General features: G+C 43.9%; 3 protein-coding genes across 7 annotated transcripts in view; all 3 read left to right on the plus strand.

Annotated features, from left to right (window-relative positions):
* The window catches only part of usp43a (ubiquitin specific peptidase 43a), a 54,880-nt gene extending 49,340 nt beyond the window's left edge, over positions 1 to 5,540 (plus strand). For all 3 annotated transcript variants that reach the window (XM_077015398.1, XM_077015399.1, XM_077015400.1), the window contains 2 exons: positions 647 to 817; positions 1,127 to 5,540. In XM_077015398.1, the coding sequence (XP_076871513.1) occupies positions 647 to 817; positions 1,127 to 2,085 (1,130 nt within the window). In that variant the 3' untranslated portion in view covers positions 2,086 to 5,540. The remainder of the gene's footprint in view (positions 1 to 646; positions 818 to 1,126) is intronic.
* A 3,259-nt stretch (positions 5,541 to 8,799) lies between these two features.
* Positions 8,800 to 22,140, plus strand: grb2a (growth factor receptor-bound protein 2a). Its single transcript, XM_077015401.1, has 6 exons — positions 8,800 to 9,059; positions 9,700 to 9,969; positions 16,363 to 16,460; positions 17,432 to 17,554; positions 17,914 to 18,082; positions 18,888 to 22,140. Exons 2-6 carry the CDS (start codon positions 9,892 to 9,894, stop codon positions 19,071 to 19,073), a joined length of 654 nt encoding a protein of 217 aa, XP_076871516.1. The 5' UTR covers positions 8,800 to 9,059; positions 9,700 to 9,891; the 3' UTR covers positions 19,074 to 22,140.
* An 820-nt stretch (positions 22,141 to 22,960) lies between these two features.
* Positions 22,961 to 26,667, plus strand: mif4gda (MIF4G domain containing a). Of its 3 annotated transcripts, none has more exons than XM_077015405.1 (5): positions 22,961 to 23,475; positions 23,619 to 23,728; positions 23,812 to 24,152; positions 24,272 to 24,364; positions 25,642 to 26,667. In XM_077015405.1, exons 2-5 carry the CDS (start codon positions 23,689 to 23,691, stop codon positions 25,867 to 25,869), a joined length of 702 nt encoding a protein of 233 aa, XP_076871520.1. In that variant the 5' UTR covers positions 22,961 to 23,475; positions 23,619 to 23,688; the 3' UTR covers positions 25,870 to 26,667. The 3 variants fall into 3 exon arrangements, with proteins under 3 accessions (XP_076871520.1, XP_076871521.1, XP_076871519.1); XM_077015406.1 differs by having other exon boundaries at positions 23,997 to 24,152; XM_077015404.1 differs by having other exon boundaries at positions 23,619 to 24,152.
* Positions 26,668 to 26,696: the final 29 nt, after the last annotated feature.

Consider the following 26,696-nt stretch of genomic DNA (forward strand, 5'->3'; position numbering starts at 1 on the left):
GACCTGCAAGTAGGGAATTGCAGTAGTCCAGCTTAGAGATTACTAGAGACTGCATAAGCACTTGAGTAGCTTCCTGTGAAAGGAAGGGTCGTATTCTCCATATGTTGCAGAGGAGAAATCTGCAGGATCTGGTCAGTTTTGAAACATGTGTTGAGAAGGACAATTCGTTGTCCAATGTTACACCCAGGCTTTGTGCAGTTTCTGATGGTGTTAACAAGGTGTTCTCAAAAGAAACTGTGAGGTCGTTATGTGGGTTTGGGGTTCCTGGAAAATACAGAAGCTCAGTTTTACTAGGGTTGAGCTTCAAGTGGTGAGCAGTCATCCATGAAGCAATATCTGCCAAGCATGCCGAGATACCCCTAGAAACCTGGGTGTCAGAATGAACGAAGGAAAGAATTAGCTGGGTGTCATCAGCATAGCAATGATGAGAGAAATCATGAGACAAAATAACGTCACCAAGGGAACGAGTATATAAAGAGAAGAGAAGAGGGCCTAGGACTGAGCCTTGGGGGACTCCAGTGGAAAGTTTACATGGATTGGATGTAGATCCTCTCCATGTTACCTGATAGGAATGCTCTTCAAGATATGACTGGAACCATTTCCATATATAACCATATATCTTATCTATTATCTGTAATGTGGGCAGGTTCGATATGCTCGTCGGTGTCGGAGCACTGGCTCATGCGTTTGACCGAGGACAGTAAGAGAGGAAGCATGGTGTCTCACATCTCCTCCTCCTTCCCCTCGCCCACCCCTGACAGCCCTGTCTCACCCCAGCTATCTGTCTTCCATGATGATGCTCAGAGGAACAACAGCGGTAAGCTGTGGGATTTTCCAGCATAACCTGCGGAAAAATCCCTGCTGCTCTTCCCTACCAGACTTAGCTCTCTGGCTATAGCGTAGGGATTTAGTGTAGAATTTCTTTCGTGTAGAATGTCTCAAAATAAATGTATTTACTTTTTATCTAGTAATTAGCCTAAGTTAACAATTACAATAATTAGAAAGAAATTTACAATGTCAGTGTATGTTTGTGTTAGTGTTATCTGTTTTGTGTGTGTTAGTGCTGTGTTATCTGTTTTGTGTGTGTGTTTGCGTGGTTGGCTCTAAACTGTCTCATGTGGTCCAGTCTCACTAGGAGGGTTTGAGGTGAGGCCCGTGGTCCGAAGTCTTCAGGGCCGCAGTGCCAGCGTGAGAAGCCCCACCAAAGCCAGAGACACTCTGAAGAAAGTCTTTCCTCTGCGGTGGAGCTTCGGCTCCAAAAACCACCACAAAACTGCCCCTTCTCTGGCCGTTTCTGCCCCTGCCCCTGCCCCTGCCCCTGCCCCTGCCCCTGCCCCTGCTGCCGGTCCTGCCCCTGCACAGCTGGTGGAGTACCTGGAGTCAGGCAGGAGACCCCGCTGCACCAGCGGCAACATCATCACCCTGATGACATCACCGTCAAATAAGGAAGCTCCAGAGGGTCAGAAAGCAGCAGTCTCTAGCCACGCCAGGAACCCTGACCCCCCGCAGGTCGCCGAGGGCCAGCAGCGTCCCATGCCTGAGCCTCTTATGACACAGAAGGGCAGTAGCAGTGGAACTCTGCCTCGAAGGAGCACCAGAAGGACCAAACAGGACCCAGCCAAATCGCAGGCAGCACCGGGCCAACGGAGTTCTGGCCTAGGGGTGTCAGGCCTGAGGAACGGCCGGGCATCTGCGCGAGAGACGCCCCCTGCAGGCCAGGTGGAGAGCAGGGCAGATGTCACGAAGGCTCGCGACAGCATCATGTCTCACCTGCCTCAGCCGGGCAGGAAGACCAACGGCACGACCCGAACTGAGACCCGCCCGGGAGCCGAGCTGGTCAACGGCAGGGCGGTCGGGGGCGGGGCTGTCAATATGAAACGGTCCCAGAGCTCCTCCAGCATCCCCCGCAGGGCTGACGGAGATCTGCGCCAGTCCACATCCTTGCAGCGCGCGGCCGCGGCCCCCGGGCTGCCCCCCCAGAGTGTGGCCGCAGGGAGGAGTCCCCGCGGAGCCCTGCAGAGAGCTCGCTTCAGCAGCAGCGCCTCCCTGGGCAGGAGGAGAGGCGTGCCCGAGTCCAGCTTCTGACACAATCCCCCCAACCACACCCAGTGCTTCATATAAACCACCCCCTCGCTCAGAACACAGTCACACCAAGCACGGTCGAACCAAACAACCTCACACCACATACACAAGAACAAACCCTGCATCCGCATGGATCAACATGCCAAACTTGTGGATCGACACACGGCAAACACACTCACTCTGAAAACATGCCAAAAAACAACACACCTTCAACACACCAAACACTCTGCTAAAAACCACCAATCAAATAAAACCATCACACCCTCTCACTTAAAAAGACACACACAGAGCGAATGTGGGCAAGACAGGATAGGATGTGACGCAGAGCACTCAGAGTTTAAGGAGCTTTCAGCTGTCAGAAGTAGAGAGCTCCCAGAAGGCAGAGATGACAGAGAAAGGTTTCTGTTTATGAAATGATAACAAATCAGTTGATCAAGCGATGGGGGGTTGGATTGTAGTTGAGATGAAGCATTGACACTAGAAGGTGGCGTAGGGACACGCAGGGAGAGCCCAGCAAAGTACCTTTGGCCCTACTGAACAACTTTAACAGAACTGTAAGTATATTGTGAGATTCTTATCTTTAATGGTGCAATTCATATTGGTCATCTCAGATCTAGACAAGATGAAGATACGTAGTATTCATGCATGTTACTGTCTGTTCACGGTCCGAACACACAGTCATTTTGGGCAGATTTAACTGACTTTGTATATAATTACATATTAGATTTTGAGATGTATTTATGGTTCAACCAGAGGTGTGTGTGTGTGTGTGTGTGTGTGTGTGTGTGTGTGTGTGTGTGTGTGTGTGTGTGTGTGTGTGTGTGTGTGTGTGTGTGTGTGTGTGTGTGTGAGACTATAGCTATATACAGAGTAATAGCTGCTAGATTTTCAGATGACTTTATTGGTTTGTAGAAATGCCTACAAATGTTCCTAGAAATGTTCTAAGAAATCCCTCCTTATAAAACTATTTTAAAATAAGGCAGATGGAGAAAAGGCCAGGTAATCAGACAATCCCAAAGTTTTTGAAACCGTGAAGAATGTTGAAAGTTGGTATTGAGGAGGGCCCGAAGGTCTTGGTGAACGTTGGTGATGTGACTAGGGGGATCCTCAGGGGAGGTGTAAGACCATAGGGGGCCTCCTCCCCACCGCACGCAGAGATCCACCCGTCACCATCTAGGAAAGCAATAAATAGCAAAGCCTTTCTGGTATGAGCTAGAATGCATGCTGTGTCTAACAGTGACTAATCAATGTCTTAGTGTAATTAATGCAATAATGATTTGGGTAGACATTACTGATTAAATATCAGATCCAGTTGAATTTTATCAACATTTAGAGATAATCTGCATTCCGGTGATGTCACCCTTCATGTGCTGTAGTGTGGCCTTATTCTCAGTGTTAAGGAGTTCCAAATGAGATGGTTGTTGGACTACTTCATACGTACTTCCGAGCATATTAACTTTGTCTTGTTCATGAGCTTTTCACTTGATCATTTTGATTATATTTTCTTGTTGCCTGATTCAGTTGTCTCGCTAAATGCTAATGGATTTTTTTTAACAGAAATGTGAACTTACCAAAAATGCTTTTTTTTGTGTCTAAGACTACTACTGTATGTTTAAAACTCATATAGATTCTGTGCCAAGACAGAATGCCTTACTCACAGAGACATTTCACAACAGTTCAGGACCTATGCTGTTGTCTGGGTGTAAACTGGGAGTCTTTTATGGATGCTGAGGGTTAAGCATAAACTGTGCTTCAAGATAGTTATAATATTTGGCATTTGATATTTTCTGAGATTATGCTGTACATGCAAGTGCTGTGTTGCATGAACATTGTAGATTTAATAATAATTAAGCCTTGACAAATAGACATCACCACTAAAACCTTACATGACCACAACCAGCACATCAATACATTACTCCAATATATCACCTGCAGTAGTACACCATCTTACATCACTATTTCCAGGACATCCACACCCACTTTCATCATCACCATCAGCTTACATCACCACCACCAGTACATCACATTCTTCGATACATCACCACCATCTTACATCATCACCTCCGGTATGCTACAAGAATTCACATTCACGAATTCACATTCACATTCACATACTAGTTTAAGATCACATTGCATCACTAACTTTGGTACATCACTACCACCACTGCATCACCCCCAGCTGACATCACCATCATCGGTGCATCACCTCTAGCATACATATAGTACATCACCACTATCACCAATATATCACCACTACTAATACGTCAACACAATCACAAATATACCACCACTACTAATACCTCACCACTATCACCAATATATCACCACTACTAATACCTCACCACAATCACCAATATATCACCACTACTAATACCTCACCACTATCACCAATATATCACCACTCTTAATATCTCACCATCATCTTACATCACCACAATCACCAATATATCTCCACTCCTAATACCTCACCTCCACCTTAGCACACACACTGCCCACATCAAATATCATATTTATGAGGCTGAACATAAAAGCAAAACAATGCAAATATGCTTTGTAACACTGAGCCCACAGCCAAAATGTTATACCCTGACGGATTCTGGTTATATGGACTCTGATAGATGCTGTTTAGATGGACTCTGAAAGACTCTTCTTAGACATACTCTGATGGACTCTGGTTAAATGGACTCTGGTGGACTCTAGTTTGATGGACTCTGGTCAGACAGACTGATGGACTGGTGGATTCTGATGGACTCTGGTTAGATGGACTCTGATGAATTCTGGTGGACTTTGGTTAGTTGGACTCTGATGGACCCTAAGTAGATGGACTCTGATGGAATCTGGTTAGATGGACTCTCCAACACCTGAATCTGATGGACTCTGGTGGACTTTGGTTAGTTAGACTCTGATGGACTCTGGTCAGATGTACTCTGATGGACCAAGAGATGCTAAAGCTGCTACAGTTCAGCCTCGTTCACCATCTGCATTTCCCAGTGCATGTTGGTTTTTCAGAGCAGTGTGTGTAGCTTCACTGGGTTAATCAGAATGCAAACATCTGTTGGGGGAAAAAAGGCATTTTTATTCCTTTTTCCTTTTTGCAATCTATGTTGACCTTGTTGTTTACCAAAAGACACAGTTCTTTTACAAGTATAGATGAAGGAATTATTATTATTTTTATGTTTCTTTCGTTCAATTTGTTTCTTTTATATACAAATTTTATATGCATTTTGTAATGTCTTTGTAAATACGATATATATATGAGATTTAAAAAAGAATAGTATATTGATCATTGGCAAAGGTCAGGGTTTAAGACCATTACATGTAGGAATCAGCTGTTTTCATGTTTAACTATTGCACAAGGGTTCACATTCTGTTGACAGTTAGGTTGGAAATAACCTGGTAAAAGTGTCTGGTAAAATATTAAACTGTTTTATTTTTGTAAGCCTCTATTAAAACACATTCTTGCACACAATTGAGTATTTGTCTTTTTTAATACCAAAAAAAGCTGTGTAATGCATTAACAGTAGATCATAAAAGGTTCCAGTGGGACTCAGAAGATCACAGTTTCATCAGTTTCATGTTGTAAAGAAGAAAGCATCATCTGTAAATCCCAAACACTTTCAAATGTAAAAGATATAAACAGTTTGAACGCTTGGCAGTAAATAAGTCATGTGAAAATGCATTGTTCTGAAAGGCGAATGAGGATTAATGTGATTTATTAACAGTCATAATAGATTAGGCACATCCAGGAACAGTCGAGGAAATGGTGTATTGCAGTCAGCTGAGATTCACATCAGTGACAGTGTCAATCATGCATAACAAAAGACTTAAAGAGCAAAATTTGAACAGCAGACTGTTCAAACTGGAGAGCCCATGCAAACTTTGAAAGTGCTCAGAATTGCTCTCAAAAAGCATCAGTGAGAATGTGATGCTAAGAACCCTTGACACATACACTATATTGCCAAAAGTATTTGCTCACCTTTCTTGACTCCCATATGATCTAAAGTGACATCCCATTCCTAATCCACCCTTTGCAGCTAGAACAGCTTAAACTCTTCTGGGAAGGCTGTCTATGAGGTTTAGAAGTGTGTTTATGGGGATTTTTGACCATTCGTCCAGAAGTGCATTTGTGAGGTTGCATACTGATTTTGGATGAGAAGGCCTGGTTCTCAGTCTGCGCTCTTATTCATCCCAAAGGTGTTCTATCACGTTGAGGTCAGGACCCTGTGCGGGCCAGGTAAGTTAATCCAATTTCATCCACACCAGACTCTGTTATCAATGTCTTTATGGACTTTGTCATGTTGGAAGAGGAAGGAGCCAGCTCCAAACTGTTCCCACAAATTTAGGAGCATGGAATTGTCCAAAATGTCTTGGTATGCTGAAGCATTCAGTGTTCCTTTCACTGGAACTAAGGGGCCAAGCCCAGCTCCTGAAAAACAACCCCACACCATAATCCCCCCTCCACCAAACTTGGCACAATACAGTCAGACAAGTACCATTCAGTCATGGCCTGGTGGTAGGGAACTGGTCTTGTGACCGGAGGGTCGTGGCTTCGATTCCCAGACCTGAGGCCATGACTGAGGTGCCCTTGAGCAAGGCACCTAACCCCAACTGCTCCCCGGGCGCCGGGCTAGGGCTGCCCACCGCTCTGGGCATGTATGCACCACAACCCCCTAGTAATCACTAGTGTGTGTGTGTGTTAACTGCACAGATGGGTTAAAAGCAGAGGACAAATTTTGATTGCGGTGTAAAAAATCACAATTGACAAAATATGGCACATTTACAGATTTACATTCTCCTGGTAACTGCCAAACACAAAATCATCCATCAGATTGCCAGATGGAGAAGCGTGATTCATCACTCCAGAGAACTCGCCTCCACTGCTTTAGAGTCCAGTGGCGGCATGCTTTACACCACTGCATCCGATGCTTTGCATTGCACTTGGTGATGTATGGCTTGGATGCAGTTGCTTTACCACGAAAACCCATTACATGAAGCTCTCTGCGCACTGAGCTAATATGAAGGCCACATGAAGTTTGGATGTCTGTAGTGATTGAATCTGGCGTACCACTTTGTGGCTGAGTTGCTGTCATTCCCAAACACCTCCATTTTCTTATAATACAGCTGACAGTCGACTGTGGAATATTTAGGAGCAAGGAAATTTCACTACTGGACTTGTTGCACAGGTGTCATCCTATCACAGTTCCATGCTGGAATTCACTGAGCTGAGAGCGACCCATTCTTTCACAAATGTTTGTAAAAACAGTCTGCATGCCAAGGTACTTCATTTTATACCCCTGTGGCCATGGAAGTGATTGGAACGCCTGATTCCGATTATTTGGATGGGTGAGTGAATACTTTTGGCAATATAGTGTACATTGTATTTAGTGTCGGTTGCAGTTATTGCATATGCAGCTGATAGAAACATATGCTAAGCTGTAACAAATCTACAGGCAGTCACATCCAGCTAAACACAGATTAGTTACCAATATTGAAATTGTTCAAGGAAATAAAATTCCCAAAAGGCAGGCAGGCAGGAAGACAAGAAGGCAAGAAGGCAGGCAGGCAGGCAGGCAGGCAGGCAGGCAGGCAGACATGTTGGAAGGCAGGCATGCAGACAGACAGGCAGGCAGACAGACAGGCAGGGAGGCAGACAGGCAGCATATAAGAAAGACAGACCGCCTTTCCAACGTTGTCAGCAGGATTCTGATGGTTTACATCAGTGGTTTGATGTAATTCTAGAGCATATCATATCAGTCGTGAAACATTCGTAAGAACAGGGCATGCCTAAATTCACCTTAAGGACTTAGAGAATACAAGTTAAAACGTGTTAACCTTGTTAAGAACAATTTAGTATGCAATTACAACCAGCAATCTGAGTCATAGTAGTTAAGATTCACTTTTATTTAAATATACAATACTGGTATTTACTGTTGCAATACAATTATTTAATAATACAATACTGACACCTATAGGTATAATTAGAAACTGCGCCCTCTATGATTAGCTCATTCTTCGATGTAAACGAAATGAAAAGAAAAAAGATATAAGCCTAATAAACAAAAAGTATATATATATATATATATATATATATATATATATATATATATATATATATATATATATATATATATATATATGTATATATATATATAAAACGTTCCGAGAGTTATACTCCTATGATTAATAATCCGTTGCTTGGCTGTTTGTAATTTGCAAATTTTCATTTCACGTCATTCTGCAACTTTTCATCAGTTGTCTCTGTCATGCTCGATACTCCCGTTACATCAAGTGACGAAACGGCAAAAAAAACGACAACACACACTACAAGAATAATTCTATTAACATATAAACATCTGCCTTTAGTCTGCTGTGTTTTATTTACCACCTTAACTGAAATACGATATTATTTTCTCTTTGAAATGGCTGCTGATTTTTACCATAGTTTCGGTTGTTTTTTAATAGTAAGTATGTAAATAACAGCTATTATAATTATTCAGACCTATTCATTAAGTAAAATATTTACGACAAATCTTATATTAGCAATATGGTACAACTTCTCGCTTTAAAATCTAGATTCATGCAAAAATGAAGAAATTGTAGTATTTAGTCCTTGTTTACATTTTAATATTGTGCTTGAGGTGAGACTGAAAGGAGCTAATTGGGAACCACATTAAAACAGCGTTCTGCAGTGACTTCTGGAGTTTCGTTAACGGCTCCCTCACAGTGGGAGTCGGTCAGACCTCTCCGCCTCTCTCCACACATCCAGAGAGAAGGAAACGGAAATACGCTCACTCTCCCATTGCTGTTTTCGGAGCATACCGAGTCAATAATCTCCGTTAAATGGTTATGTCGGCTGTGAGCGTTATTCAGAGTCGTCGGACGCGTTGCTTTGTGTGCATCGAATGAAGAATCCATAGTCTGCTGTTAATTAATTTTATGTCACTTCTGTGATGTTTTTGTAAAGTATAGGTCAGTGGGTGAGTAACCCTTTTGCTTCGTTTTACTAGTGCAATCCTACTTATAGGGAATGTCGATAAATGACATTACTTTTTCCCGGTTGATAAAAATAAGTTTTTGGCACTGTATATTCTAAGATTTTTGCGCTTAACGTGCTTATCGAGAGTCGCTTTCTGCTGTAAACTAGTTTTTAGTACTGTGCCAAGAAATGTTTTTCTAGCTCTCCCTCCGGTTAATCGAATACGCTGGAAATTGTTCGGTGTCAGTAATGAAATTTGCTTTTTAGTGTCGCTGAAACGCGTTGCATATGATGACTCACTTTAGAGTATTAACCTAGGACGACTCCGTTTGTCGTTGTGACTAATATATCCTGACCACTTCTATATGATCAAAACGATGTAAGAAAACCATGATTCAACTTAAAGCCCGCATGATGAACCCAACGTCATCGAAACTCCTTCCATTGGTTGTGAGACCGTTAGGGCTCGACCGCAGTTGGTTGAAAAAGAAGGGAATCTTAAGCGTTTCCATCTTTTCCCCGTTTGTGTGCATCACATACTGTAACTATTGTCTGAGCATAGTCACACTGTAACCAGTCCAACCAAGGAGGAGACCGCGGTGAATGCTGACATATCGCGGTACTCTGTGTTCTGTCTCCAGGATAAAGGCTCCTGCTCGGTCCCCCCCTCCCCCGCCGACAGAACTATTTGGCGCAGCGGAGACGGCGACCTAATCGGAATTGGAGTGATTTGACGAATCTGACGTTTTGTTCTACACGCGTCTTCGAAGAGTGACGTCATAATTATCGCAGCGGGACCGAGCAGCGCGTGAACGCCCGCGCCGCCTCGTATCATGGAGGCAATTGCCAAATACGATTTCAACGCCACTGCGGACGACGAATTAAGTTTCAAACGCGGGGAGACGCTAAAGGTGGGTCGGCGATGGTTGTGAGGTATGATGATGCTTTGCGCACTAGAACTATGTAAAAAATAACGCACGCCGTGTCTTCTTTGACTAGACGATAATCTTTTTTTTTTTAAACTGACATCGACTCCTACAGTTGTTACCAAACTGTAAACATAGTTATCGATATCATGTATTAGGTTGTCACATAATAACTAATTGCAAGTAACAATTACTATGCATACTGCATAACGTCAAACTGTTCATTAGCGCAGTAACCCACTCCTGACATGTTGGTGTAGTCACTCGTGAAGTGGTGACTTGGTTCTTGAGTAACAGTCTTCGACAAGACACCGCGGTGATGGATTTAATGAACTTTATCTAAATATGCGAGCCTTAGTGGCTCAGTCTGTGTGCTGCTGTATAAATACTGGGATGAAACGCCGGTTCGCCGGCTTGCTTTTAAGCCCGCGGCGCTGATACGCTCAGTCTTAATCAAGGAGAGTTGAACAAGTGTCCCCGATGGCGCAAAGGCCCTGTTTCTGTTATAACACCCCACACCCCAATTATCTAGCTCGCCTCATTTGGCCAGGACTCCTCTGCTGTGAGAGGCTTCAAGAACGCCTGCCATGGTCTTCTTCTCCTAATTGAATTTAGACCGCAGAAAGCTATGGTACTAATCAAGACCCCCATCCCCCACCCCCTAAGCTTCAAAATGTTTTGCCCCTCAGTGGTCAAGTCCAGTTTAAATCATCAGTCTGCATAAAAGCTCTTGGATCTCACCCTGCGCCAGACCAAGATCAGATCCTTCTCACTGAGACAAACCGGAGTTCTCCCCTCCTCCTCTGCATGGAGGCAGCGGGTGGCACAGCAGGAAGGGCTCACTCAAGAGAGGTGCTGGTATTTGGGCCTTGGTTCTGGATTCAGCCCCGTGAGGAAAAGAAGGAGGAAGAGGAGACTCCTGTGAGCCTGCACTTCTGGAACGGGATCAAACCTGTCACCACGCTGCGCTCCACGCCAACCATCTTAATTGCATTTCAGAAGGGAAGTGCTCATTGGAGTTCCAGACCCATCTCCACACTTCCATCTTTTCCCTGAAGCATTCCTTGAATTCTAGAAGTTTCTCTGAGAGTTCGGAAACTCTAGCAGGAGCTGCAGGGTTCTAAAGTGCACTAGCTCAGCGCTTCCGCAGAGCTGGAGTCTGGGCACACACACTGGATTCCATTTTTTTTTGAGAATGAAAACGCAAACTAGAGTAGGGGCTAAATTTAGACTTTTGAAAGGGAAGGATTAGAAACCGGAGCTTTGTGACTCCAAGAGCCAGCAGAGAGTGACATTAATGGCTCTCCCATCTTCTCGTCTGCACTATTAAAAATGATTCCACATGACAGGATTTTTTTTCCTTATTGTTACTGGTTCAGTGGTTACCCATTTTCAGCGGATGTGTTTATGTTTATGGAACACTGTAGATGTGTGTAATTATCCCTTTCTCTCTGCTGGTCTTTCAATTAATTCCATGCAGATGTCCGGCCATGGCTTGAACCCCAGATCCAGAAACATAGGAAAAGTTTATGAATGAATCCAAGAACCATTCTTACAATCCAAGATTCATTTTGGAGAGTTTTGTTTTGTTGTTGTGTCCTAATATTGTTCTCGCCATTGATATTTCCAATCAGTTAATTGCAAAGAATGTTTTTGCCATAAATTTGCATGTGCAATGTTTCTTCTTGGCAATATGCATTATTTTGCTCCGATTGTTTCAGATTATTTAAAATTATTCCAACATCTTGAGGTGAAGTTGGACGAATGTTATGCTCTACTCAACCTTTCTCTAAACTCTGCCCATCAAAGATAAAAGTGGAGGGAGGGGGGGGGGGGGTATGCAGGAAGTAGTCTGGGTTTCTGGAGAACTGGCAGTGTTTTTATTTCTTTGTTAGCTCTGTGGTCAAGTCTACAGTAGAAAACCAGCACTTCCAATCTCCATATGCATGTGCGCATGTGTGTTGAGAGGGTGTGTGCAATGCGTACAGATGCAGATATGTGTGTGATGCATGCGTGTGTGTGATGCATGCGTGTGTGTTAGGTATGAGTGCATGCAGGTGCGCGTGCGTGCGCGTGCGTGCGTGCGTGTGCGTGTGTGTGCGTGTGTGTGCGTGTGTGTGCGCGTGTGTGCGCGTGTGTGTGTGTGTGTGTGTGTGTGTGGCAGAGTAAGCCTGTCGGACCATGAGACACATTGATTGCTCCTTAACATGTGGCCTTGGTGTTCTGTTCAAAGGGTCAGACAGAGTGCAGACTGGTGGCTGTTCTGACCTCATAGTGCTGCTGATGTTAACATGCTAACCATCACTTCCACTTCCTGTTAACATGCTAACCATCACTTCCACTTCCTGTTAACATGCTAACCATCACTTCCACTTCCTGAGATTCTGCTATCCAACTGTGTTTGTGAACATTTGGAGAAGCTAGCAAGAATATGTATTGTTTCCTATAAATTCTATGAAAGTAGTTTCATGACAGGTTTTAGAATTGGATTAGGATAATCAAGAAATATTATGGTGAAGATAGACCTTTTTTGTGTTTCAAGAAAACCAAACTACATTGCAAGTGTTGAGCTGAATGTCTTCTGAACTATTAGCCTGCATGAAATCTGAAAAAAAAATCCTGTTGAGCATACAGAAATCAGGACAAGGCCAGAGAGCTTTGTAATTTTGTGGGCAAGCCCCTCCCCTTTCCCTAGGAAATACTTCTAAGACCAAAGAGTTTGGCTCTAAAGCGAATCTGTGCCAGTTAGGGCTCTAATTACTGTACGATGGCTCATCTCTATTGGGATTATGGAGCATTCCTCCTTTGAGTGCAACTTTGAACATTTCACTCTGAAATCTCTGCCACCCCCATCTCCCCAACACACACACACAGAATAAAGGGAATAGTGAAGGTTGATATGTGCTATGGTTTTCCTCCACTCTGCCCCACAGTTCCAAACTGGCGTTTCCTACATCACGGAGCTTCGTGTTACTGGAGTTGCATGACACGATTCTCTTCCCTGTTTCTTCCATTTTTAACTGGTTCTTGACTGAACTGTTGTGTTTTGACTTCACACACACACACAGAGCCTAGTACCTCATTGTGTATATTTAGATGTGCTACTGGCCTACCACAGTGATGCCTGTGGCAAATTACACAGGCCCAGAGAGGACCACAAAAGTGTGTCTCGAGTAGCAGACGCTCAGCAGTCATCTAGGGAACAGGAGAAGATCAGGGAGAAGATCAGGGAGAAGAGGTGCAGCATGGCTGGGTTCCTTCCTTCCATTTATGGCAGTAGGAAGACACCAATCATGACGTGACTGCTCAGATGTTTCTAAACTCGGTATGCTAAATGTATCTATAGGCTTGTTTTAGAAGGGTCGTCAATGATGCTGGTGTTGTAGCAACAGACAGACCTACCAGCTGAGTTCGCCAGGTGATTCATGTGTGATGATTGGGTGGGTGGGCGTGGCTTTGATTTTGCCTCAGGCATGACATTGTCATGTTTCTGTTTGGTGTTTTCTTTTATCAGTGACCTGATTTTGAACTCTGCTGGCTTCTTACTTCATGGTGGCACGTGTAGCTTGAGCAGGCGGAGACTGACCAGGTTCACGTGGAGCTTCACACTCGCGAAAGGCGGAGACGCAGGCTGTCCTCGGGCACAGTCGGCCGGTGGGCTGAAGGCGGGCGTGTCAGATGGGCCATGCTGGAAGCGGCAGGTGCCCCACGGCGCCCCCTGGTGTCTGTCCTCCAGGACATGGCTGTCAGATGGGAGGATTTTCAGGGCTCGGGGCAGCTGTGGGTGTAGAGACGGAGCAGCATTGTCCTCCGCTCCTCACCATCCCAGTGGTTCTCCAGCAGGTGGCTGGAGTTAGTCATGCAGGGAGGCTGGAGCTGATGTTCAAACAGAGAAACGTTGAACCTTTAATGGCATATCGGGCGATCATAATCATCTTTTGCATCTTTGTTTAATAAGAGCATAAGTCATGCTGTCTTGGTTGCTAATGACCACTTTAATTTTTCAGCATAACGTTAGGAATATAAAATAATGCCCCTAGACAGGGATGTGAAATCAATTAGCACATCCTATAGAAATAATTTACAGATTAAAAAAATTCTTTATTTTTGTGAGATTTGCCTTTGATGAGACTGTGGAAAAGAGGTAATCTTTGTGTATCTGTGGTTGGAAAGTTTGCATAGTTACCTGCGCTTATGCAACTGTAATTCCTCATTGGTTACCATGGTTAAATTTTCCTAGCAGTTCAACACACACAGATATATACACAAATATACACACACACACCTCTCTGAACTCTTGACCTCACACGCGTGCTTTTAACGGTGTCCCCTTAAGCAAACTGCGCCTAGTTCTAGCGCATAGACTGCTTTTCCTTGTGGCATATGGTTTATGTTGCCTTTAGCCATATACGTTTTTTTATGTGTTATGTTAAATTAATTATGCTTCACAACACGTTTTTTACACATTATTAGTTTCATGATGTGATTGGTATACCTCTAAATGTATGTATTAAAATGAGTCCCCCAAACACAATGGTAGATCCACTCTCCTCCAGTGGCTCTCTCACGCTCTTGTTCAGTTCTGTGTCAGTTCAAACGGCTTTATTGGCGTGAATTGTGAGATACAACTGTTGCCAAAGCACAGAGCAGATATGCTTATATAATGAGTGATAAAGTCTTCATTTCTCAGCTTCCTGAAATCATCTCTGCTGGAAAAGATGGCACATCCTGCCTCTCTCTCTCTCACACTCTCTCTCACTCTCTCTCTCTCCCCCTCCCTCCCAACAAATGGTCAAATATTTTCTAGAAGGATTCTAATACCTTAATGGCATTCTGGCCAGATCTGTCCATTTTCTGATGAGCTCCTTTGAGCTCCAGGTTGGTTCAAGTGTTGGCTCGGGTCGGGTCCAGTTGGGTTGGGTAGGATAGGGTCCGGTTGGGTTGGGTAGAGTCTGGTCCTGTAGGGTTGGGTCCGGTAGGGTCGGGTCCTATAGGGTAGAGTTGAGTTGGGTCCGGTAGGGTCCTGGCAGGTTATTTCTGGGTTGGGGCGACATATGCAGAGCAAAGCTTGATTCTGCCTCCCTGTCAAACCTTTCTTTACACTTGAATGCTCTCACTCTTTTTTTTTCTTTTCTATCTAGCTCACATCTCTGCTTCTTGTCAGGAGTTTGACATCATCTCACTGAAACCTGTGTTGGAGAAAAAAAGTACCTTTCTCTCTCTCTTTCACTCTCCATTTTCTGTGACTCGTCATTTCTCTCTCCTTGTGTTTGTGACTTGGGATTTGAAAGGCAGCTTAGATCCTTCTGGAGCTACAGAATGGACCCCCCACCCCTCCGAAAGATGAAGCTGGGACAGAGTTTGCATATTTTGTCATGCGTTTCTCTCCACCAGCACGTGGGCCCTCTCGCTATGAAAAACACATGCAAAAAAAACAAAAAAACATTTATGCTAATCTGGTAGAGCATGCGGTTAATTATCTGATGCACTATGTACTGGTGTAGTGCTACTGTACGCCATCTCGCAGCAGCTCACTTTGGTTCAGGGCTTGCCAACTCGGTTTGTTTATAATAATGCTGTGTTTGCCATGCAAATGAGAAGAGATTAATGATTGTTTGGCATAGCACTGGGGAACAGGGTCAGGGAGAACTTTCCAGAACAGACCCTTCCCTCTTCCTTTGCTTCGTTTTTTTTATGCTGTCATTTGTAATGATGGTTTTAAGCAATGGTTTAGGGCAAGAGGGAATGTTTTCTTGCTGGCTGGTGTTTATGGATGGCACCTTCGTAGGCACTGTGTGGTATGTTCCAGTGGAGCGTTAACAAATCCCTGATGTTTCTTGTGACGACTGAACCAGATTCTGTGGTACAAGAGTATCTGGTGTCTGCTATGAAGTCTTCTGGTCGGTTATTAAAGTCAGGTTTTCCAGTGAATGCGTGGTCAGGTTGAGAGGAGCTTTATGTATACAGGATGTTGTGTGGGTTAAAGCTGAAATGAGGGAGATTTCCTGTGTGTTATTTATAGAACAAATCGCTCACTTTTGACACTGCAACCATCACTGGCCTGAAAAAAGCAAAAAGGTTGGAGGGAGGAGCTAAAATGGCAGTTTTATGAGGGCGGAGCCAAAGTGTGCTTTGTTGGGAGGGGCTAAAGTGCTACTTGCTGTGAGGTAGCAGCCCCTCTAGAACACTGCGGATGGGTCTGAACCGCTGTCCGTTAGCATAGAATAACCTAGCATATGTATGTGTGGGTGTGTCTTGTATTACTGCTATTGTTTGAAAGCGGATGAAATCAAAAGTTCCTGACAGGAATGGTAAACATCTCTGCAAATAAAGACAAATACCACAAATAAGTCCAACTTCTTCCTCACTGTCCTGTAGGTGCTGAATGAAGAGTGTGACCAGAACTGGTACAAGGCAGAGCTGAACGGGAAGGAAGGGTTCATCCCCAAAAACTACATCGAAATGAAGCCACACCCGTAAGTGAGCGCCGTCTGGTGAGACCATTGGGCCTGCAGGTCTACGAACACTGCATATGTTGAGTTTTGGTCTCCTATCCTTTAGCGTTTTTGAGCGGATGTGTGGATTAGCCTTCAAGGCCCTGTCCGCAATACCGTTCACACTTGATTGCACAAGGATCTTTTTAAGATGCGCATCTGTACGGATCTGATGTAATTCCAACTGTACACGATCGGTTCCTCAAAACACAGTGAGTGTCTGACATCAGTCACATCAAGTCTGGTGGGAAAAGGTGACGTTTGATTTCTACTTAAATGTGATGTTCTGCTTTTCAGCCACTTTTGAGACATTCATCAAAGTGGACACATCATTAACATCATCAACGATAATAATAAGCTCATAAATGCTTAATAAGCTTCATTTCTTTTTATCAGATTGTAATCATGTTCCTCCTCAGTGTTCCACTGTAGCAGTTCACTGGACCCTCCTGCCTGTGCTCTTATAATTCCCACACATTCAAGTCTTTTTTATTTCCCTTGTTCTTTTTTTTTTGCGCTCCGTCTGCTGTAGTGAAAGCGTAGTGTGAGGTCTGGCTGAGATGTTATCTCACAGCGTCTGATTTGCTGCATTAGATTTGATTTTTATCGGGGAAGATCTCTGCATGAACCGCATGAACTCTCAGGTGTAGTGAGTGTTATAACCACCCCCTACCACCGCTTCAAATCAGAAACCACCCAACACAGCCTGAGGGAGAATGCCAAAACTCGTCTAGCTGTAATGGGACTCGCATTGCACCTTTTTACACTGCTTGCCGCTGGCTCCGCTTCACAATCCAAATTACAATCCTAATTTGTCAAAATGTAGATACGGGCCCCTTTTTTGGGCCCCCAGGTGGCTGGGAATCTCGACGCACTTTACTGTATGTTAATGAAGGTATGTGACTGTGACTCACTGTGACTTGTTTTATGTCTGTACACGCACGCAAACGCAGGTGGTTTTATGGGAAGATACCGCGAGCGAAGGCAGAGGAGATGCTAAACAAACAGAGGCATGACGGGGCGTTTCTCATCAGAGAGAGTGAGAGCGCACCAGGGGACTTCTCCCTCTCCGTGAAGTATGATTCTTCCGTTCTCTTTCGTTCTGTTTTATTATGTTGTATCCTTGTATATTGCTGCTGTTCAATAACAACACATTTCATGGTCCTGTCAAATTATGCGTTTGTTGTGTACTTAAATATGAGTAAGTTTTTTATGTAACACCACAGAAATGGATGCTGTTAGCATTTCACTGGTGTTGCTTTGTGTGCTAAAACTGGGCCAGCACAGTAAATTATTCTCTTAGCTCTCTATACATAACTAGAGGCCATGGTACAGTCATATATATTTGAGTTATTTGAATACAGTAATTGAGTACTCTCAAATCCGTTCCACCACGGTGGAATGCTTAGCTGTGCAATTTGCACCCTCTCCTTAGGTTTGGGAATGACGTCCAGCACTTCAAAGTCCTTCGGGATGGGGCAGGGAAGTACTTCCTGTGGGTGGTGAAGTTTAACTCGCTCAATTCTCTGGTGGATTACCATCGCTCCACGTCTGTCTCACGCAACCAGCCCATCTTCCTGCGTGACATCGAGCAGGTGCCACAGGTGAGTCTGGCCCTGCCCCCGTCCTGCGTCCGCTCTCCAATCCCATCACACACAGGCAGGCAGATTTGATTGGCCGGTTTTGCATAGTTATTGCTGGCGTTTAAAACGAGAGAGATATCGCCACCACTGGAAAGAACCCTTTCTTTCAAGTGGTAGCGATATCTCTCTCGTTATAAAGGATATAGTAGGATGGAGACCCAGGAGGGTAAAGGTGTGTTCTAGCTGGTGCGCCAGGCTGTCTGGTCTAGTGGACAGAGTGGGCGACTCCCACATGGAACACCCAGTTTGAGGCCAGTCTGTGTGGCAGTGGCACTGACACGAGCATGTCTGCCTGGTACGCTGCTCGCACGGAGGGTTTGGTGTTAGACCTTCACCCAGGGCCAGCTGTCCGCGCCCAGCATACTGGAGCGTGGGTAGGTTCCTGTGTTCTCACCACCATTTGCTGATCATCAGATTGAAAAGAGCTACACTGATACTTCTGAAGGATGTAAACTCACACTTGGGTGCTTGTCGTTTCAAAGAGCACCTTTAATTGCAGTGTTAAATTATTATAATACTTAACGTACATAAACACATTTGTCCTCTGTTTTCCTGAAAAGTTAGTTGTGCGTGTGTGTTGTCTACCGCAATTGACCACAAACATCCATAGAATACTTTTCACCACCAAATAACAAAGCTCAGTTTCGTTTTTTTTCATTGCCTTTATTTTACAAAGTGTGATGTGATGTGATGAGTGAGCTGTGAATGTGTTTGGTTTGAGGAGGTTGAGGTGTTAACAGCGATGTGTGTGTGTGTGTATCTGTAGCACTCCACGTATGTGCAGGCTCTCTTCGACTTCGACCCTCAGGAGGAGGGAGAGCTCGGCTTCAGACGCGGGGATTTCATCCAGGTGCTCGACAACTCGGACCCCAACTGGTGGAAGGGGGCGTGTCATGGTCAGACCGGAATGTTCCCCCGCAACTACGTTACTCCCGTTACTCAAAACATGTAACTTCACACCAATAAAAAAAACTGAACAATAAACAAAATCCAAAAAAACAAACAAAAAAAAAAGCAAGAACACAAACAGTCAAGTGAACAGAAACCGCCTGTTAAAGCGAATGAGGACTTCCAGCTGGGTTGCCATAGAAACAGGGACCGTGGAGAGAAGTAGGGGAGAAAAAGGCCGGATTGGTGCCTGGAATGCTGATTGGACAAGAGGGACGGAACTGTGCTCTGCTATTGGCGGGTGGTGGCAGTTGGCTGGAAGACGAGCAGGCCTGCTGGAGTGGTGGTGTGGGAAGTGTGGAAGCTCTGGCAGTGTCTCTAAAGACCTCTAACTGTGCTGCTTTCTATCTACCTGCCTCTCACTGTTCCTGTGTGTCTCTCACACTCCATGGTCAGCTGCACTAAACATGAAAAACATCTTTTACAAAGAGAAAATGTAAATTATTTTGGGGTGGGGAGTTGGACTATCTATAGCACTAAGGGAGAGAGAGGGGCTCAGCCTTGGGGGTTTTTGTGCCTGGTCCTGTGCTGAGAGAGAGAGAGAGAGAGAGAGAGAGAGAGAGAGAGAGAGAGAATGAGCAGTAGAGGGAGAGAGCGCAAACTCATGGTATCACATTTGCAGTACTTTACACGTGTCTGTGGTGTGGTGGTGTTCTAAATCTCCCTTCATCTGTTTTTACACGACTGACGTTGGAGACAGAAGATCAGGGATCATCAGTAATAATGTGATTTTTCAGTCAGTCATACAGATCAGCTCGTTTAGTCCTCTTAATCTGTAAGGTCTCTAATGACAATACCTCTTGATGTCATGAGACCAGTGATGTCATGGGCCACTGCATTTACACTAGAAATCCTGGCTGTTCGTGAGTAGTAGGAAGACATGAGGTATAGGTATAACGCACTGTTTTTTTTGTTTATTCATATCTGGTGAGATTCAGTTGAACAGTTTAGTAAAGCTCCAAATGGCAGGATCTATACAGTTACAAGCTATGTGTGTGGGAGCCCCTAGTATGCAGGGATGTGTGTGAAAATGGCCAAACTATCTCACTGCCTTTTTAAAACCCCTGCTGAGATGATCCGAATAATGATTTGCTCTTTAAAGGCTTCTGTGGGTGTGACATTAGTCATTGTTTCTCATAGCAGAAACGTCGCCATCTTGCATTGTTTTTGTGCAAGGCAAATTCCAGTCTAATTTTTTCTTCATCTGGTAGTTGGTTTTGATGTCAGTTTTTGCCGGTTTCTCTGCTGCTGATTGAGGGCCTTAGACTTGAAATTCCTCCTGATTGGTATTTTTTATTTTTTTTTATATTGGTATTGGCAGTTGTTGACTGGGTATTGATGCAGTGGGTGGAGCAGCAGCTGCTTGCTGGTTTGCTGCCATTGGCCCAACTTTGTGCCTTTCCATCTCTACAGCTTTCTTTGTACTATACTGTAGTACCTTGCACCTTGTAAGGCCATAGGAGGACAAGACATTTCAGCTGCTGTCCTAATAGCCTTGGCCATTGAGGTGAATTCCTTTATAGACCTTTTATTAATACTGTAGGGACAGAAGGAAGGTTCAGCTCTCCAATTGACCAAGGAATTTCCTGAAATGTTTAGATGTGAAGGACATATTTCATATAAATCAAACCATTTTCAGAATGTTTTTTTAATTATTATTATTATTATTATTTAAATGTATAAACTGTTTAATGGAGTTAGATGTTCTGTATGGTGTGTCAAGATGAGATTGAAGGCTGGAGATATATATATCCATTTAATGATTTATTAATCATGTTTATGTATTAATTTGAATGACATCTGGTAATTTAGCAACCTGCTGTGTAGTCTTTTTATGCAGCTAAAAGGAAATTCTTGGAGAAAAAACTTTCTTTTCGTAACCAAGGACTAAGACCTTTGAACTTGACAATCGGTGTTTCTATCAAACCATGAAAAGACAAGGCAGATGTCTAATGTCGCAAAATGGCTGTCATGGTCTCAACGTACCTCCAATCTCATCAGAATGTTGACAACTGAGATATGACTGCAGATTGTACATGAGATGGGAGGAGTGAGATGGGAGGAATGCTCTCTCATCCACTGAAGGAACCTAAAGCCTCCTGAGGACCCAGCCTGGCTCTCGAGGGTGCGTGTATGCATGTGTGTCTTTCTTTGGGGAAGGGGGGGGGGGGGTTTCACTCGAGCACTTATTGAGCACTTCACCTCCATATCTTCTCATGTCCCTGCCGCATTACGTCTGTCATATAATGGTCTAGCAGATCTGTTGCTGCAGTGGTGCAAGCCCATCGTGCTGCTTGTTTTGAAGTTGCATTCTCATCGGACACGGTTCGTGTTGCTCTCTCTCCGGATGCTTTTACCATCAAGTGTGAAAGTCGCGTCTTCAGCTCTTCATCTAAGGAGACTCCAGAATGTTAACACCCTGAGCCTCATATCAGAATTCTGCAGTCCCCCCTATCTCATACTGGGCAAAGTGTATTGTGTTGGTTAATAATTTTTCCCCCCTGTATGTTCATAAAGTTCAATTAAAGGAAGTTGGTTGGTTTGCTTTTCTCTCCGTTAGGAACATCCATACATACATACAGTTTTATTGTAACTAGTTAAACTCATATGGTACTACTGTAAAAGGGTGTTGATGCTGATCATGCTGTCTGGTGGAAGAGTATGTGATGTAAATCTGGAGAGAGGAAAAATACATTTTGGTCTGTTTATCCCTTTAAAAAATTTTCCTATTGAAAAATACAGTCACGAAATGGAAGTTTGAGTGTAATGTTATCATAACCATTGTAAAAGGGATGTCTCTTTTTAATTTGATTTTTTTTTCTTTATCTTGGAAAAATAGTAGCTTATGCCAAAACCCATAATTGCTTTGACACAACACAACTGATTAAGAAGTCACTCTTAACATTGGTGCAAGACAGCTCAAAAGTAAACTCCCTATCTGCTGGAACAAGTCTGATCTAGAAGTTCCAGACCACAAAAGAGTGTTCTGTATAGGATGCTGTCTTTATGATCTGTAATGGCAGATTTGTAGATGTTGGTGTTGTAATAAACACATGAATTTCTGTCTGTTGGACTGTCATGCAAGTAAGTCTTAATTCAATCCAGCTCGATTTCTGTCTAGTAAAACAGACTGACCTCCCAGCTATCGGTGGTCTCTGACCATCTGTCATCTGTGCTTGCCGTGACCTTTTTGTTATTATTTAAATGTTGCACTGAATAATTTTAAAAGTTCTTATCACAATTAGTTTTTATCTGTCCCATAAACAACTTATTGTCACCCCCTTCTGGCATTTTTTTGCAGTGCAGAATGTAAAGCATGACTGAACTGCTACCCTTTGCCATTATGGGTTCATTTCAGATTTGCTCAGTAATCGACAATAATGAATTACATTATGTTCCTCCTGTGCAGAAAAATACAACTAAAACAAGCTTGTGTTGAGTAAACCTTTTTCAGTGTGGTGAGGATAAATAGGCCTGTTATTGGGATATTTGACAGTAGTTTTTAGGACCATAAATGTTTTTATTTCCTTTCCACAGAGTGCGATATATTGAGAATGTTGTGTTAACAGGTTCACCACTTTGGTTCACCACTCACTAGAATCGTGGCTAGAAAAAGTGAGTTACTTTGCAAATTTGAAAACACATTTCTTGAGAGAAATTATTTGATATCATGTTTGTTAAAAGTAGTTTGAGAGACCTTGAAGTCTCTTAGTATGACAGCAAATCTAGAATTTGGGTTTGTTACTACCAGGTCTCCTGTGCCTCAGGACTGATAATCACAAATATCGACACAAGAGCAGTTTATTGATCTGTTTCATTGTTCTGACTGAAAGATTAAAAACTTGAGAAAACAGGAACTGTAACTCAGAACACCGAGCATGCGCAGAACAATCTACTATTCAGGAAATAAACCGGTACTGTTAGCATTACTCCGAGTGAGTTACTAGTAGCTACAGTATTTATACATTAATACTGTTATTAACTTCCATAATAAATCACAGTGTAATTGTTTTCTGTTGAATGCATACGGTGATGTGAGGTCCTTTTATGTTAGCCTATCCTTAAATTACGGCGGGTTAGTTAGCATGCTTTATAGGTTTTGCAACACAGCCAGCTAGCTATTCGTCTTGACTTTAGGACAGAAACACCAGCCTGGAGTGAGAAGATGTGGGACTGAAGTACACGAAAAACCAAACACGACAGCCTTCACTTCTACCTGCTGTGTGGAGCAAGCCGACTCATAAGTGTTCGTGTTCTTCATGCTCACCCCGTATTTTCTGTGGCTGCACACGCCCCCCAAAGTTTAGATTCACCTCCAGTAACCAGCATGGAGAATCATTTGGAAGAATATAAAATCCAGGATTTCGACCCAGAAACTCAAAACATCCTTAAAGCAGCGCTGAAGGGTAAGTTACTAGTAGCCGTGGTGAGATCTGGTTCTCGAAGCTGTGTGTGTTCGGCCAGCGCAAACTCTTAATTCTTTAATCGTGTCTAAATCAGCTGGTGATCGACTAACTTACGATTAATTTGGCTTTCCTGTCGCACACAGACCCTTCCACAGTGGACCTGGTGAAGCTTTGCGAAGCCATCGTTAATGAGTCGCTGAAAGACAGATCCTTATGCAAAGATGCAGGTCACATCTGTTATGTCTTGGTACAGGTATGGGTTCTCTCTGTTACATAATTATTCTGTACGAAATCAGCCAGTACTGACCAACTTACCTTTGTATATTTTCTTGTTAGATAAACGCCGGTGGTCGACCATTGAAGTTCACACAGCGATTCAACAGCACACATTACTAAGACTTTTCTCTGATGCTTCCCTCACTATAGCAAAGGCATTTTCAGCAGATAAGTGCTGTTGCTTCATTAAACGGTGTCCCTGGTGTGTGTGTGTGTGTGTGTGTGTGTATAAATGTGTGTCACAGACAGAGGCAAAGAAAGGCAACACAAGTGTTTTCCGGAGAAACCTGCTCACTCGACTCCAGCAGGAGTTCATGGAGAGGGAACAGACACGCACGCGCTCCATATCGGAGTGGGTGTGTGTCGTCATGCTTCTCTGCAACATATTTGATTACCTCAAAGTAAGTGCTGCTTCAGATTACAAAACAGGCACCTTAACTCTGCACACACTAACTATGTGCATTATGATTTTTTTTTCTTTTTTTCATGGTTTGGACCATGTGGTCTTCTATGTGTTCAGGTTAACAATACCCCCATTAGTGCACTGGTGGATCCCGTGTATGACTGTTTGTTCAGACTCGCTCAGCCGGATGCTCTGATGAACGAAGAGGAGGTGAGTCACTGCGAACGTACTGGGTTCACCTCGCCCAGCCACCTCTCCCGGTCCCCTATTCCCACTCCTCGGTCTTGCACCCAGGGTTTCTGCTCCAGTCTTTGTACACCCACTGTCGGTACCCCCACTGTCTGCTGTACCCACACCTGATCTGACTGCTGGAGGTGTTGATGATGAGCTGGATCAGCTGGGCTAGAGCCAGAAAAACCTCCAATTGTACAGCGGCCTCTGGTCTGGGGTGGGAAATGGCTCTACACGCTGTCCACTTGCCCCACCCACCACTGTCTAGACCTAAACATGTCTCTGCACACCTTTTACACATCTCTGTACCCCAATCTGCCTCTTTCTATATCTGTGTAACACAGACAGAAGAGATGTGTTCGTGTGAGTGAGCTGAATTCACTATTCCTGTCCACTAGGTATACCTGTAAAAAGGTACTGGCTACTAGTATTCAACGTTTATTAAAGCCCATATTTTGGCCTGACTGTGACAAAGCAATATGTACTAACCATTGATGTAGATGTACAGTAAATGAGCAGAGCTCGACTGTAGCTGCTCGTTAGTCATCGCCCAGCTAATTAACATTCGTTAACATGCTTTTGGGTAGCACATCTCTATCGACCCAGGACTGACCCTGACAATAGACCAGGGATGCACAACTTGAAGGAGGAGCCGGGCCAAAATTAAATGTAAAGCTGCTTGAAGGGCGTGAGCTTAAATTGTTGGGGGGGGTGGCTGCGACAAATTATGTCGCGATCGATTCTTAATGTTTACTTACTCCCGCGGTAGCCCAAAAAAACAACACTGTTGGTTCGTCGTTCAAATTCAGGCACGAAGCCAGAAGGCGGGCCAAATTATTTATCAACCGGCGGGCCGCAACGGAGGCGCTCGTGGGCCGCATGTTGTGCACCCCTGCTATAGACCATTCTTATAGCCTTTGCACCGACACAGCAGTGGCAGAGCAAACACCTGTGGTCCGGTGGTCAAATGCTGTTCAGCGGTAAACTGTCTAGAAGGTGGCTGCCAAACTGTGTGTTAATTGACCAAACATAGTGTGGGACCTTTTAAAATGCACTCGCAAGATGCATGTTTGTAAGAAAACAATGTGAGCCTTGTGGATGAGTGATTATAACTAAAGCTAATCTATAAAAAGGGAAATGTATATGCCTTTTATATCACCTAGTGGCTCTTAAGGCTATAAGATCGTAAAAAAAATTAAAAACCTCAGAAGTGTAAGTTAAATCTGCTTGTGTGTGTATGTGCATGCGTTTGCCAGGTGGACTGTCTGGCACTGCAGCTGCACCGTGTGGGTGAGCAGCTGGAGAAGCAGAACGCCCGGCGCATGGAGGAACTCTTCTGCCTGCTGCGGGACGGCTTCCTGCTGCAGGACGGCCTGAGGTCCATGAGTCGCCTGCTGCTGCTCGAGGTGCTGGAGTTCCGGGCCGGTGGCTGGGTCCTGAGTGCCTCCGCCCGGCGGTACTACTACAGCGAATTGGTGGACTGAGCCATCCAGAGCTGGGCTGAGGCCCTGACCACTAGCTTCAAGGATCAGGCATCTCTCTCTGAGGCTGATGTAGACTGGTTGGAGTGTGTGTGTGTGTGTGTGTGTGTGTGTGTGTGTGTGGAAGGGTGGATGTGTGTGTGGAAGGGTGGGTGGATGTGTGTGTGGAAGGGTGGATGTGTGTGTGTGTGTGTGTGTGTGTGTGTGTGTGTGTGTGTGTGTGTGTGTGTGTGTGTGTGTGTGTGTGTGTGTGTGGAGTGTGTGTGTGTGTGGAAGGGTGGATGTGAGGCCCAAGCATGAAACGCGTAAACAGCGTGTATATCTGGTGTGAAGTTGGAGGCTGAAAAGTTCAGAATGGTTATGTTATGTTCTCTCAGGATGAGAGTAGTTGTAGTTGGTGGTGTATGTAGCCACTGAGAGATGGAGAGTAGAGCCTCATAGGCCAATAATATCTGGTTGTGGTAATCCATCTTGTTTTATTTGCTTATTTTATTTTATCTTTTTAATGGCAACTTTTATTATTTAACTGGACAGTTTGTTGGTTTATAATAATGTGAGGTGAGTGTTTTAAATATCTTTTTTTTTTTTTTTTTTTTTTTTTTTTAGATTTTTTAGATTTTCAAGTAACGGTTATACCCTGTTTATATACTGAGCTTCACCAGCGTTGATAATGTCTTTTAAATTGACTTTGGGATTGATTTTATTTTTTTATTTTTTGTGCAAAACCCTCTTGGAGTTTTTGAGAATCACTTTTAAAATGTTTTGTACTCTGGATTTGTAAAAATAAACGTATATTTAGGATTTAGTTGTCTGGTGTCATTTATTTATTT

This window comes from Brachyhypopomus gauderio, chromosome 8 (genome assembly GCF_052324685.1).
Source record: "Brachyhypopomus gauderio isolate BG-103 chromosome 8, BGAUD_0.2, whole genome shotgun sequence".
Classification (NCBI taxonomy): domain Eukaryota; kingdom Metazoa; phylum Chordata; class Actinopteri; order Gymnotiformes; family Hypopomidae; genus Brachyhypopomus; species Brachyhypopomus gauderio.